General features: G+C 48.4%; 1 protein-coding gene across 8 annotated transcripts in view; it reads right to left on the bottom strand.

Annotated features, from left to right (window-relative positions):
- Positions 1-1,405: 1,405 nt before the first annotated feature.
- The window catches only part of UQCC1 (ubiquinol-cytochrome c reductase complex assembly factor 1), a 115,497-nt gene continuing 101,680 nt past the window's right edge, over positions 1,406-15,222 (bottom strand). For 5 of the 8 annotated variants that reach the window (XM_054255066.2, XM_002747246.5, XM_054255067.2 and 2 more), the window contains 3 exons: positions 12,824-12,901; positions 5,460-5,573; positions 1,406-2,916 (listed from right to left, as the gene is read on the bottom strand). In XM_054255066.2, the coding sequence (XP_054111041.2) occupies positions 2,782-2,916; positions 5,460-5,573; positions 12,824-12,901 (327 nt within the window). In that variant the 3' untranslated portion in view covers positions 1,406-2,781. The remainder of the gene's footprint in view (positions 2,917-5,459; positions 5,574-12,823; positions 12,902-15,222) is intronic. The other 3 variants (XM_078371049.1, XM_078371050.1, XM_078371051.1) reach the window with 1 other exon arrangement.

Here is a 15,222-nt window from a genome sequence, read left to right as displayed (position 1 = left end):
AATCCGCCCACTTCAGCCTCCCAAAGTGCTGGGATTAAAGGCATGAGCCATTTCGCCCGGCCCCAATCTACAGTTTTATTATAAATGGTGTCTCTTAATTTGTTGTAATCTTTTCTGGACGAATACAGAGTACAAATATTAATAAACAACAAAATCATTCCTACTGAGCAGTCTCCTTGAAGGCAAGAAATTGTGTCCTTCACTTGTTTTTACAATAATGATTTACATTGTTAAAACATTTAGCTATGGAAAGAACTTTCGATTTTGGTTCCTACGCTAAGACCAAAGGAAGTACTTAATGTTAGGTTGTTAAAATAAGTGGAACTGTATGGGTCACACTGACAATGGTCCAGAAAGGGGCTTTCTGGTCGGGGTTGTACTGTTAACGATTGGCGATTTAGTCACCCATTCATTCTTTCGTTTATCCAATTCGGCTGAGCACTGGAAATACAACGCCGACCCACACACACGCAGTGTCCACTCCGTGCCGAGGCAGCTCACGGCACAGAGTGGGAGGTGGGTAAGTAAATCATTGCAACATGGTAAGTGCCACCAGGTAAGGTAAGGGCCAGGTGCGGTGGCTCATGTCTATAATCCCAGCACTTTGGGAGGCCAAGGCGGGAGAATCAACATAGTGAGAAACCGTTATCTACAAAAATAAAAATAAAAAGGTAAGTGCTACCTGAGTAGAGAACTATGTGGGGAGCTTCACAGATAGTATGCCTGTACCTGGGGGCGGTGGTAGGGGGGACAGGAGAGGGAGGGACAAAGGTTCTAGGTAGAGGACACATACATGGTCTCTCCAGGTAACCCCAAGAGGTTCAGTGCGCCGAGAGAAGAAATGGGTGGACTCACAAAAACAGGACTGGAGGCAGGGGCCAAAGCAAGAATCCTGTAGCCTTCCAGGAACTTGGAATTGATCTTGAAGGGGCGGGGGACTGGCACAGTCAGGTGCTGATGGCAAAGAAGTGAGAGCTCACCAACATCAGACATGATAGATCCAATCTGGCTCTTTCAAAGGCAGCTCCACACTGCAAGTTGCTGTGTTTGACGATGACAGAGTCCTGTGTTGACACGACTCAGCTCTATAGACAGAGGCCATTGCTGCTGGGGGGATTCATCCAGGGCCTGCATGAACACTGGCTGACTGGGATGCTAAGAAGAGAGTCAGGTTCTGGATCAGGGCTGAACCAAATCACCTTTCTAGTTCCTTCCAAATCTAGGGTTCCAGGATTCTAAAGCAAGCCCGGTAGCTGAACTGGTGCCATGGGCTGGGATCTGTGGCCGGGGAGCTGCCCTGGGCAGCAAATGGGTTAACGCTCAAATAACTTTTATATATGAATTAATGTGTAGAGCTGGGAGCCAAAATCTGTTCCATTAATTTTTCCATCCATTCCAGGAGCAGTTAGGTACACACAGTAAAGTTTATTTTGGTGCATGGTATACTTCACTCCATTAAAAATAAATTAATCAGCAAATTCCTGCCTGGCTCAGCTCTGGTTTATGTAAATAGTGCCCAGCTGTAATGAGTTACAAGGTGTTATTATCTCACACACACAGGAGGCTTCACTCTAGAGCTCCGCTCGAAACAAAAGCATCTTAAATAAACTGAGAGAAGGCGGTTTGATTTGTAATGTTTTCACAGAAGTGGGATATACCTCACCCATATAGAGTTTCTTTATATGACTCATTTTATAGCAAGTTAAATGAAGGAAGTTTGATGGGGGAGGGAGGGGCAATATGGTTCCCCACCCCTTTCTTCACTTTAAGAAAATCCCCCAAGAGATGACTGGCACTGAGGGAGGAGGGGCTGGTCCTCAGGTGCTCAGACCAAGGTGGCTCCGCAGCAAGTGCTTCAGAAGCTGGGAGGGGCCCAAAGCTAGGCACAGGTCTGGGTCTGGTACAACTAAGCCAGGAGGAATGGTCTCTTCTCCCCAGTATCTCATGAAAGGGGAGGCCGAGAGGAGACAGCATGTTGCTCATTCAGTTCACTGGAGTGACAATGGTGACTTTGTTTTCAAGGCCTCCTTCCAAATGACTTAGGATGTGACAATCCCTTTGCCATCAGAGGCCTCCTGGGTCCCAGACGAGGGGCCTGGCTGAACAAAGACACATCTCCATGAAAACGTGCCTTGGCCTGAACAGAGACACATCTCTATGAACTAGAGGCAAAGGCAGCAGCAGAGGCCCCCCACCCCAGCCCCTTCCCTTTCTCCATCTCTAACTGAGCTGGGCGGCACCCTCATTTCCAGCATCCACCATCTCAGGTAAGTTTCTAAGACCCTGGAATAAAGAAGGGCCATAGCAGAGAAGTCTCTGTTTCTTTCAATGGCCAACTCAACCCCATGTCTGAAAGCTGAGGGACAGCACAAGGTTGCCCCCTGGACTCCATGGCGTGACAATCTGCTCCAAAGCCACAGCAGGCCCTGGGGGGGTTTCCCTTTTGAACCTATGCCATCCCTTCCTCGGCCTTTGGGAAAAGCTGTCACTTGTGGTTTCTGGAGGGGGTTGGGGAGTGTGTGCTCCGGAGTTCTCACTTGGGGCTTCCCCTGAGGCAGAGGACACCCCAGGAGAGCTAGGGGTTCTCCTGACCCTGTACCCCAGCAGATCAGACTCCTGGGTACACTAAGAGGAAACTCAACACAAATGGGGCCAGGTATTTGACAGATACTGTTCAGAGGTCAGTTCAGGCCACTTTCTGCGGGGTCCTGGACCAACAGGCACTTCTCTCCTGGCAGTTCCTGGAAGCCAGCTGGTGAGCCATCCGGAGGGCCCAGCCCGTCAAAGTCCTTCATCGTTGTAAGTGGGGGAATGGAGCTTCAGGATGCTCTGAGGATTCTTCTCCACTAGAGGGCGCCAGCTCACCTCCCCTGTCAGAAGCAGATCCTCCCCGTTTATGGAGTCCAGGTACTGCATCTGCAACCAGGAGAGTGGGACCGAGGAGGCAGCATCAGGAACCAGCTTCCCAGGAGAGGAAGGAAGGGGACGGGGCATGAGGGGGCTTCCGACCATCCCAGCTCCCAGGCCAGCCCGTCTGTGATCTAAATAATTTCATTAAGGTGGTTGGGAGAAAGCAGTCACTGGGGGGCTTGGTGGGGCAGCAGCTAGGAATTCCCTAGCACACCTCAGAATGGAGAAAGACACACCTCCCAAGGACACTTCCCTACATGCCCTCCCTAGACAGCTCCTGCAGGCCAGGAAGTCAGGGCTGTCCACCCCAGTGCTGCAGCGTCAGAGTCCCAATTCTGTCTCTTCCCCGCGCTGCTACCTAAGGTGGCCACTTCCCCTCTCTGAGATTTAAGTTTCCTTGTCTGAGAGAGGGGATAGAAACAGGTACCTCATAGGACACATGAAGAGATTCAGCAATATGCGCATATGCAGTGCTTGGCACTCACACTTTCAACATCCGTAAGCCTCTCCTGTCTCCTAAAGGGTCCCTGGTCAGTGGGCCCCAGTGTCACCCCTCTAGGACAGTAAGGGTAGCCTACGCCCTAGACAGCTCTGCCATTAAAATAATCACCATCGAGAGAAGCCACTGCTGCGGGGCCAGGCTTCATCTTAGACTTTAGGTCATTCCCCTTCCAAGAATCCACCACTCTGGCTGCTTCAGCTTCCAGCTGCTGACGCCTGAACTCAACCCTAGGCTCTCGCACATGCCTCAGCTCTGGGTTCCCACCTGCCCTGCCATCTCTTCCTTAAGCCCACTCCTCCTTATAAGCGACTCCATTTCTGTCCCCAGTGTCACCGCTCTGCCCATCTCCTGGGGTTGAAAACCTCAACAGAACCTCTGGTTGGCTCTTGGGCCATCGGCTTACACCAATCAGCACTGTGGGTAGGACTGGAGCCTGCTCAAGGCCCGGCTCCCGCTCTTCCTTTCCTGGCCTTCAGCACTCTGGCCTCCCTGTATCACATTACGGCTGGATTATTCCAGGGTCAGCCGTGTGCCTGGGCTTCCTCGCCAATCCATGAGCTGGCTCCTTGAGGGCAGGACCGGGTCTTATTAATTGCTGCTTTCCCAAGACTGCCTGGTGCAGCAGGTGCTCAAAAAGGATTGCTGACAGAACTGGGTTCCCACCAAAGCTCCCTGCTTTCCCAAGGGCCCCATCGCTGTTTTCCATTGCTTGACTCCCACTGGGGCAACATGGGACCTCTTGTAGGGACAATGGCTGTGGCAGCCCCTTCCTTGAGGGCCCTCGGAGAAGTCCCAGCTGCGTCGTGTTGTGGCCTCTGGCACAAGCCCACCATGGCAGATGGAAATGTTAGGCAAGCCTCTCAGAAACAGCATTTGCTTTGCCAATTGCTACTCCTGTCTGAGGGCGGGTCCAGCCAACAGAGAGAGTCTCAGAATTCTCTGTGGGTGGGGCCCTCTAGCCATGCCATGCCTTCTCCCTGGCTCTGGCAAATTTGAAGAATGGTCAAACAGAAGTCCTGGCTTCTGGGATTCTCTACCCTGTGGGTCTGCAGAGCCCCAGTATGTGGTTTTTCCTGCAATGAACAAGCTAGTCCTATTGGCCCTGTCTTCTCAAGAGCTGAAGTCCAGCCTTGCCTTTCCTGGTTGGAGGCTTGAAGACCATGGATACAAGTGAACAAGAGAGTATCTGTGGGGTGACACCCCTTCAGCTCCAGAGGCCAGGCCATGAAGCAAAGATGTGACTCATGGGACAGCCTGAGCTGTCTGAGGCAGCTGAGACCTCAGTGGCCACATGAATCACGCAGCTTGGGGCCCTAGGACAGCTGTGCAGGCTGACTCACTGGGAGGCCCTGGAGAAGCCTCTATGTCCTCTTCCCTGCCAATCAGTTCACTCATCTATCAAGTATGGGTTTCGCATCAATACAGGAGCTGAGGGCTGAGGGCAGAGTTAATTCCCCAGGGACTGAGGAGAGCTATGTGGGTAAGCACCCCCGACTGTGGCGCTTTCTCCTAGAAGCTCTGGGGAGCCAGAGGAGTGAGAAGCTGAAGTGGGGGACCCTGCTTGGCCATGGAAAGCAGCTATTGGGAAGAGGCTGAGGGGTGTCTGTGGAATGCTGCCTGCTGCCCTGTCCTGCTGAAAGTCAGGAGCAGGAAACAAATTCAAGTGGGTAGAGAAGGGGCCACAGTGGGTGGCTGCCACTACCCCCCATGCTCATATCTGCCAGGACTCTGTGGGCACAGTTGTTAGCACAGCACCAGGTGCACAGGAGGCAATGAGGTACGTAGTGAATGAATGACTCAAAAAGTTCCTGAGGGCGGGAGACTACTCGGTGCCTCTTTCTCTCTCTCTTCCCATTTCCTGCTCCCTGGTCCAGTTCATCATTGGACACACAGAAGGCGCTCCTCCTCCAGTGTCTGCCGCTGCTGTTATCTGGTCAGAATTCTCTCAGACCGGTCCATGGTAACTCAACCACTCATGGTCCCCTGAAAGCCTAAGAGGAAGACCCGCCGTTGCCAGGACTCGGTGGGGAGGGAAAGGGCTGCTCACCTGTTTCCTCACATACTCCACCAGCAATTCAAGCTGTCTAGGGTCTTCACATTTCCGGTTGAAGAAGGTCCTCCAGAGGGCAGCGGCCAGCCCATGATCGTCTGAAAGGATCCCCTGGAACACACAGCACAGCTTTGGTCTCCAGAGGGGATCCACAGAACCAGCATACAGACACCAGGGATACTGTGAACATGCTAGCAACCATGGCTCCCCAGTGCACGAGATGGAAATGGGGCAGCCGCACGGTAGAGATGGAATGTCTTACAAGGGCATCTGCCCAATCCCTTCATTTTATTACATACAGAAGGAGGACAGGGGGTCCAGACAAGCCAAGTCACTGGTCAGGTGTGAGGCAGAGCTGAGACTCAGCCATGGCTCCCTCTACTCTGTACTGTGCCTGGCCCAGGCAATGCCTGAGAGGCCAAGAGAAATGGTAGCTGCAATGCTCCGCTGCTGTCCACAGGGCACAGGCTGAAAGCTGTAAATGTATGTTTCTCCCAGGAATGGAGGTGGACATGGACTGTGCCTTCTTGCTTGATCCAAGGACATACATCTGCAAGGCAACTGGGTCTTTGGGGAAGGAAGCCAGCTATCTTGTCTTCACTGTTACCCAACTCTGGGCCCAGACTCTCCCTAAGTAGAAAAACAGGCTGTTCAGCAGGATTGCTGGGGCCACAGAGGGGCAGCCTCAGAGCCTGCACATGTGTGTGTGCCTGATACTGCCTCTTTCAGCACAGAGGAGTCTTCTGTTGGGAAGCTCAAAGATTACAGAGGCAAATAAGAGCCCCAGCCACCAGCTAGGGACATTTTCCAGCTTGGAGGTCTGGGAGGGGGAGGGCTGAGAGTCTTGCTTCTTGGGGTGAAGGTAACTGATGGAACAGGCCCTCTGTCCAGGGGCCAAGGTAATGTGTGGAACCGATGTGCTGACTTGGAGTTAGAAGGCAGATCAGGTCCTAGTTCTGCCTCTGCCAAGATCAGTGACGGTGGCAATTCACTAAACCAAAGTCTCAATCTTCTGCTTCTTAAAAACAGATAGTTACCTGCTCTACTTACAGCATTCTTGAACTATTTGTTAAGTGTGATCTGTTGGATACAAAGATTAAGAGCATGCTTTAGCAGACAGCTGGGATACCGTCAAAACAGTGGGATCTGGGAACCAGAGCATCCTAGTTCAAATGCCAGCTCTGTCACTTGATGGCCGTGTGGCCTTTGCAAAGCTATTAGCCCTTCCTGAGCCTCAGTTTCTCATGGGTTAAACAAGCATAACAATAACTATCCCACAGAGTTGTTGTGAGAATTAAGAGATACTGGCCATGAACGGCTCTGTAAGTGGTAAACATTATCCAAAGACCCAGGATCACTTTATTGGACATTATGCTGTGGTCTGTCCTTGTGGGCACTATGGTATAGGAGGTCTGGCTCCAGGGCTGCTGCCAGGAAGGGCCATGTCCAGTATGGGGTGCTGACAGTTTGGTAGAAAAACATTCCACCTGTTCCAAATGCCCTCTGATAAACACTCCTTACAGTTCCATAGCTTAGGACTGTCCTGGCACAATGGCTGAGTCAGGGAAACTGGCTTCTTCGGACAAATGAGGACAAGAGCTGAGGACAAGCTCAGGCACATCACCCTTCTCAGGATGATTTGCTAGCACAACAGCGTGCCTGTGTCTGCTGTGCCTGCACCCGTGCCAGAGTGCTGCTGGCAGCAACCCACATGTGCTATACAGAAAGGAATGGAGGTAGGCGCGGGTGTCACGGGGACCTGGAGAATGGGCAGAGTCTAGGATGGGAAAACAGGCAGCTTTAGCAGTGGGGGAAATGGCTGGGAAAGGGCAAATCCATAATCAGGAATTCCTGACCCATCAAAAGGAAAAGGATGACTCAGCACTCACTAATAGTGAGAACAACCCAACTGTTTCAGACTGTCAGGGTTCCCTCACACACCTGGTTCCCTCACACACCTGGTTCCCTCACACACATGTATGCCAAGTAGAACAGATTTCATATTCCCATTTGATACGCTTTGTTTTGTCTTAAGATGGAGTCTCACTCCATGCCAGGCTGGGTTGCAGTGGCATGATCTTGGCTCACTGCAGCCTCTGCCTCCAAGTTCAGGTGAGTCTCCTGACTCAGCCTCTTGAGTAGCTGGGACTACAGGCATGCACCACCACAACTGGCTAATTTTTAAAATTTTTAGTAGAGACAGAGTTTTACCATGTTGGCCAGGCTGGTCTCCTGACCTCAAGTGATATGCCCACCTCAGCCTCCCAAGTGCTGGGATTACAGGTGTGAGCTACTGTGCCCAGCGTATACTCCCATTTGAAAGATAAGTAAACTGAGGCTTAGAGGCTATCTAGTTAACTGGTGGCTGAACTAGAACCAGCATGCTCTGATGAGGTGGGGGATGGTGACTGACCAGCTCTAGTCGGAACACAGAATCTGGCATAGAGTAGGAGAGCAATCAGAATGGCTGAATACCCAGTGTTTTGAGAGGTCAAGCTGGGTGGATCACTTGAGCCCAGGAGTTCAAAACCAGCCTGGACAACATGGCGAAACTCTGTTTCCACAAAAGATATAAAAATTAGCCAGGCATGATGGCACACGAGTATAGTCCCAGCTACCCGGGAAGATGAGGCAGGAGGATCACCTGGGCCCGAGGGGGTTGAGGATACAGTGATCACACCACTGCACTCCACCTGGGTGACAGAGTAAGCCCCATCTCAAAAAAGTAAATAAATAAAAGACTGGCTGAGTAAATAAACGAAGCCAACTTCAGCCTTCTTCCCAAAACACTGCTAGTATAAGGCAGTGAAAACAAATGAGAGACTAATCTGAGGGTACACATTTCAAACTGAAAAAGCTGAAGAGAAAGGAGGGTCCTGGGAACCAAACATTAAGGTGGGTTGTAATTCTTCCCCTATCTAACCGGTGCCTACTTGTTTCCCCACATGACACAATGAAGCATCCTTCAGAAATTAAGACACCTAGGTCTAGAGCACCTGAGAGGAAGCCAAGGGGATTGTTTTGGCTTTAGAGGGATCTGGTTCTGATTAAGGGTTTAGAGTGGCAGAGTTCCACTCAGTGAAGATTAATTTGACATTATTATGTGTTCAGCATGATGCAAGGGACACAAGAGTCACAGCAATATGGTCTGAGCTCTCAGGGAACTTGCAATCTAGCTGAAGGGACAAAATCAGTGCACATCTAAAAGCAGCACAGAGTAAAATCCTGGAGAACAAACACATGCCAAGCTACAGAGTGAGACTCAGCTATACTCTACATGGCTGCCTCCCAGTTCTACAGTCTTAGCTTTTTTTTTTTTTTTTTTGAGATGGAGTTTCGCTCGTTACCCAGACTGGAGTGCAATGGCGCGATCTTGGCTCACCGCAACCTCCGCCTCCTGGGTTCAGGCAATTCTCCCGCCTCAGCCTCCTGAGTAGCTGGGATTACAGGCACGCGCCACCATGCCCAGCTAATTTTTTGTATTTTTAGGAGAGACGGGGTTTCACCATGTTGACCAGGATGGTCTCGATCTCTTGACCTCGTGATCCACCCGCCTCGGCCTCCCAAAGTGCTGGGATTACAGGCTTGAGCCACCGCGCCCGGCCAGTCTTAGCTTTTATGACAACTCCTCAGAGACCTTTCTGATCCACACTAAGTCATTCCCCCTGTTATTCTCGCTCACTGCACTCTACTGTAATTAGATATTTATTGCTTGTTTATCTGCTACTTGTTTACTGTGTCTCTCAATTAGAAGATAAACTCCAGTGGGAAAGAGTCAGACTATGTTTGCTTTATTCACCAACATATCCCCATGGATCACACATGGTAGACACTCAAAAGCTACCTGTTAAATGGGTAATGAAGAGATGGGAAGGGTGTTGAAATTCACGTAAAAACAAGAGATCCTGAGAGGTCAGGGAAACCTTTGTAACGAAGTGGGCCTCTAAGAAATGGGAGGATCTGGAGAGCTGCAGATTATTCTAAGCAACATAAAATATTCAAAACATTTACAGAGGGAGGGCCTACAAGATGCATCAGGCCCTGAACCAGGCCCTAAAGCTGACCAAGACTCAGCTACTGCCCTCAACCCCTCATTGTTGGGTAGAGTCTCGGGCACAGCATGGTTAAGGGGCAGTAAGGCAAATGGCCTCACTAAGAGAGACAGCAAGAAATATAAAGGCGGATAGGGCACATAGCAATGGGGACAGTTCACGGAAGGCCTGGAAGTTCAGGGAGCAATTTGGACCTTATGTCATAGAAAACAGGGAGGTTCCCAAAGCATCCAGTGCTGGGGGGGGCCAATCAAGCCAGATGCTAGGAAAAGGTTGCCGTAGGACAGCGCTGTCCAGCTGAACTCTGATGATGGAACTGTTCTATGTCAACACTGTCCGAGACGGTAGCCACGTGTAGTAACTGAGTACCCGAGGATCTGAATTTTCAATTTTATTTAATTAATTTAAAACAAAATAGTCACATGTGTTTAGTACTGAATAGCTCTAGAACCTTGTGAATCCACGTGTAGTCTGCAAAAATGGCTGCACCCCCATCACCTGCAGCTGTTAGCAATGCAGAATCTCAGGCCCCACCCCAGACTTGCTGAGTCAGAATCTGAATTGTACCTAAGTCCTCTGGGTGACTTACATGCACATTAAAATATAGGAAAAAACTTCTAGAATTGCACATTAAAATCACCTGGGAACTCTTACAACCACAGATGCCTACCTCCACCAATTAAATCAGAATCTTTTCGGGGATAGGGCCCAGACACTGATATTTCTAAAAAGTACCCCAGGTAATTAGTAGATTTCCCAAACTTTCCTACTCCTTTTTTTTTTTTAACTTATAACACTACCTGAGAACAAACCTTCCTACTCTCAAGAGTCACCTTGGGGTGACTTGTTGAACCACCAGGCAGCACTCCTACTGAACTGGAATCTTCAGAGAGGTGATCAAGATTTCGATTTTAAAAACACCCCAGGTGACTCTTGTGGTCAGGCACAGTTGGGTAAAATGGCTCTGCCAGAATGGACTGGATGGGGGACTGGGAACAAACACAATTCAGTACATTATTATTAATACTGATGAAAGGACTGACTGAGCCAACAGAGCCACCTGCAATAACGACATAAACAAAGGTGAACAGAGAGGTGTAGTTCTTCACTCCTAAGCCTCATCTTTTTCTATATTGTAAGGCTTCTACCATTTCAGCTCGTCCAATTTTATAACTGATATGTACACTTGAGCAATAATTCTCAATTCCCATCCCATTTCCCCCCAGAGCTCGTGTTAAATTAATGACGTGTATAGTATGCAATCTAAATGCTCCCTTATAATTCAGGATATCTGGTAGACCAGGCATCAGGAGACCCTATTTTAACTGGTCCTATGACCCTAACCAAATCATTTAACCTGATTTTTTTTGGTAAGCTTATCTCCTGGCTGTAATTATTATCTTCAGGCTGGTAACATCAGCTCCAGTCTGAACTCTAGTTTCTTACTTTTGTTCTTTTGTGCATTTCTCACTCTTTGACCACCACATGCCAGGCCACGAAAATGCAAACAAAGTAGGCGCTGCTACTACCCAAAAGACATCCCCACCCAGCCAAAGTGACGGATAAGGCGAGTGTAGTAAGCACTGTGAAAGTGCAGGGAGGATGGAATGGGCTGAGCCTCAGGAAGTTCAGGAACTGCTTCCCAGGATGGGTGATGCTTGCATTAAATCTGGCGGTAACCACAACATCAGTATAAAAGCATATGGTTAGTTTAACATATCAGGTGTTCATTACACCATTCTTTCTACATGCTTGAAATCTCCACAATAAATGTTGGGGGAAAAAAGATAAGATAGATACTACAACACGGATGAACCAGGAGGGCATTATGTTAAATGAAATAAGCCAGTCACAAAAGGTCAAAAATTGTATTATTCTGCTTATCTACAGTAGTCAAATTCACAGAGGCAAAAAGTCAAATGAATGGTGGTTGCTAGGGGATATGGGGCAAGGAGGGAATAATTATTGTTCAACAGGGACAGAGTTTCAGTTTGGAAGATGGAAAAGCTCTGGAGATGAATGGCCGTGATGGCTGCAAAGCAATGGGAATGTACTTTATGTCACTAAACTGTACACTTACAAATAGTTAAAATGGGCCGGACGCAGTGGCTCATGCCTGTAATCCCAGAACTTTGGGAGGCCGAGGCAGGCAGTTCAAGTTCGAGACCAGACTGACCAACATGGAGAAACCCTGTTTCTACTAAAAATACAAGATTATCCAGGCTTGTAATCCCAGCTACTCAGGAGGCTGAGGCAGGAGAATCACTTGAACCTCGGAGGCAGAGGTTGCAGTGAGCCGAGATCACGCCATTGAACTCCAGTCTGGGCAACGAGAGTGAAACTTTTGTCTCAAAAAACAAAAAAGTGGTTAAAATGGTATATTTTATTATATGCATAGTTTACAATTTAAAAAAAAAGATGAGCTAGATCCAAATGTCCTGATGTGGAAGGGCACCCAATACACAGTTCAGTGAAACAAGCAAGTTGCAGAATAATGTGTATAATGTAACTCCGTTTGCATAAAGAAGGGAAAAACAAAGGTGTTTGTCTATGCACAGATAAGATTTGGAAAGACATCCAATAAACTATGAATGAAGTTTTCATCTGGGGCAGGATAGAAAATAGGCCTTCTAATTTCTACTTCAACCACTTAGGTACAGTTTTACAAACTTTTATTTTTTATTTTTATAGATGGAGTCTCGCTCTGTTGCCCAGACTGGAGTGCAGTGGCACGATCTCAGCTCACTGCAACCTCCGTCTCCCAGGTTCAAGCGATTCACCTGCCTCGGTCTCTGGAGTAGTTGGGATTACAGGTGCCTACCTTCATGCCCAGCTAATTTTTGTATTTTTAGTAGAGACAGGTTTTCACCATGTTGGCCAGGGTTGTCTAGATCTCTTTGCCTCCAAAAGTGCTAGGATTATGGTGTGAGCCACTGTGCCTGGCCTGCTTTTATAATTAAAGCAAGAAAAAAAAGTGTGTACTTTGTCTGGCAGACCATGCTGTTTACATGAATATCCTCCTCTCTCAGGGAGCACATATGCCTCTGTCCCTCCATCCAGCACCCAGGAGCCACTCAACAAATGCTAACTAGTTGAATGGTCTGACCATATTATATACTGCTTTCTTTCCCAAACATGCTGGGCACATTCATTCTAGCTGCCCAGTCAATGAATATGAAGAAATAAATACCACACCATGGTGGCAGCCAGTGCAGACAATGGTGCCTGCAGCTTCCCCCAGAGGCTCTCATCAAAAGCCTTTGCTGGGGGAGGGCACCATCCTGCCTAAGCCTTGGCAAACAATCTTACCTCATCATATCCCAAGATTGCAGCATAGAAATTATCTGTCATGAGGATCATGTTCTTCTTCAGGATATAGGGATTAACCTACAGAAACAAATGGCAAAAACAAAAGTATGAAAGAAAGAAAAAAAAATCCAAAAAGTAAGATCTGTGACTCTTACTGTTACAGACTCGTAGTAGCACAGAGAGAGGGCCACCAACTAGTCAAACTGTCAGTCCATTCCATTTTCAATTCCCTGACCTGTCAGGATTCTCCCCAGTTTGCCAATTTCTTTTAGGTTTTGATCTCAAATTACATGAGTCCATTTAATGAACTGAGCCCCAACCACATGTCTGATTTTGTGCTAGATCCTATGAACCAAGCATAAGAAACAGTTTCCTGATTAGAGGAGCACACACCAATGTAGGAAAATAGGATATAAAAAATAATTACACTGCAACATGTTGCCTCAAATACTATTCCAAACGTGCTGAGTGATAAATGGGTTTTAATGCAAATGGCCTCTGCTTGAGGGAGCTGGTTAAGGGCTCTTTAGGAGGTAACATTTAAGTGAACCTTGGAGGAGGAGGAGGAGTTTGACAAGGGAGATTGAGGGGTAGGAGGAAGAGAGGGCATTTTAGACAAAGGGAACAAGGTGTGCAAAGGTGCAGAGGCTGGAAATAAAAGGACTGGTGCAGGGAGGGTGTCAGGGAGGGTGAATGGGCAGGATCGCAGGAAAGGTATGTTGAGATCAGGTTAGGAGACATCTTAAGGGCCACTCAAGAGTTTTTCGTGGTGAAAAAAAGAGAAGGAAGTGGTCAGAGGTGGGAAGAGGAGGGAGAGAGGCAGGACTGTGAGAGACATGTTGAGGAAAAAGGGGGGAACTCTGAGGCCATGGAAAGGAGCGCAGAACAAAGCAGGGGCAACTCTGAAGCAAGAAGAACGTTAAAGTTAAGAGATCATTATGGCTGGGTGATGGTTCATGCCTGTAATCCCAGCACGTTGGGAGACCAAGGCAAGCAGATTGCTTGAGCCCAGGAGTTCGAGACCAAACTGGGCAACATGGAAATCCCTACAAAAAAAATACAAAAATAAGCCTGGCATAGTGGTGCATGCCTGTAGTCCCAGCTACTTGGGAGGCTGAGTTGGAGCACTTGAGCCTGGGAGGCTGAGGCTGCAATGAGCCAAGATAGTGCCACTGTACTCCAGCCTGGGTGACAGAATGTGACCCTGTTTCAAACAAACAAACAAACAAACAAAAACTCAGATTGTTTTAGAAATACAATTCCAGTGAGTTTGTTGAGAGCCTGGTAGAACTCCTCTCTCCTCTCAGGGAATGGCCTGGAGGGTCTTCAGGGCCTAGAGTGCAGTTTGCAGGATGCCTTCAACAGGGTACAACTCTGACCTCCGGAGAGTAACATGCTGGAAGGCAGGGCCCATGTTTTAATTCCTTTTTAGGATCCCAGCAGAAAGCCAGAGCAATGCATAGCACAGAGTAAGGACTTGCTATTTAAACGGAAGGTTTTAGAAACAGCCAGAAGGCATTTGGAACTTTATATAGAGAATAAGATTTGTGCTTAACAACTCTGACGGTGACCTTGCCCACGTTCATCTCCTCATTTACCAAGCACCCGTCACGGGTCCAGTATTTTATGGACGTTTTCTCTTCTAATCGCCACCAGAACTCAGAGAGGTAGATGTGTTATAGTCACTCAGACTACAGGCGACTGAGAGACTCAGACGGGCGAAGTGATGCCCTGTGTCACACACATAGCAAATTGACTGATCAAGCTGAGATCAGCATCCAGGTCAGTCTGAATCCAGAGTCTACACTTGTTACAGTCTGCCAGAGCCCTGCTTCATGTGAGGATAATTTTACTTTGGATTGTGATCAAAGACTGAGCAGTTTTATCCTGTGGCTCATAACTAGTCTCAGAAGTAAAGCAGAAAGGGTAATCTGGATTTAGACTCAGAAAACCTGGGTTCAAGTGATAGTTTTGCTATGTACACAGGATGTTATCTTAAGCAAGTCCAAGTCAACCTGAGTCCATTTCCTTTTCTTTCTTTCTTTCTTTTTTTTTTGAGACAAACTCTTGCTCTGTTGCCCAGGCTGGAGTGCAGTGGCGCGATCTCGGCTCACTGCAACCTCCGCTTCCCGGGTTCAAGCGATTCTCCTGCCTAAGCCTCCTGAGTAGCTGGGATTACAGGCACCTGCCACCACACCCACCTAATTTTTTTTGTATTTTTAGTAGAGATGGGGTTTCACCATATTGGCCAGGCTGGTTTTGAACTCCTGACCTCAGGTGACCTGCCTGCCTCAACCTTCCAAAGTGCTGGGATTACAGGTGTGAGCCACTACACCCGGCCCCTTTTCTTTTAAATGCCCTACACACAGGGCTGTTTGGAAGAGCATGTGAGTTAGCAT

The sequence above is a fragment of the Callithrix jacchus genome, chromosome 5, assembly GCF_049354715.1.
Source record: "Callithrix jacchus isolate 240 chromosome 5, calJac240_pri, whole genome shotgun sequence".
Classification (NCBI taxonomy): domain Eukaryota; kingdom Metazoa; phylum Chordata; class Mammalia; order Primates; family Cebidae; genus Callithrix; species Callithrix jacchus.
Note: the sequence above shows the minus strand (reverse complement) of the source record. Positions and strands in the feature narration are given on the sequence as shown.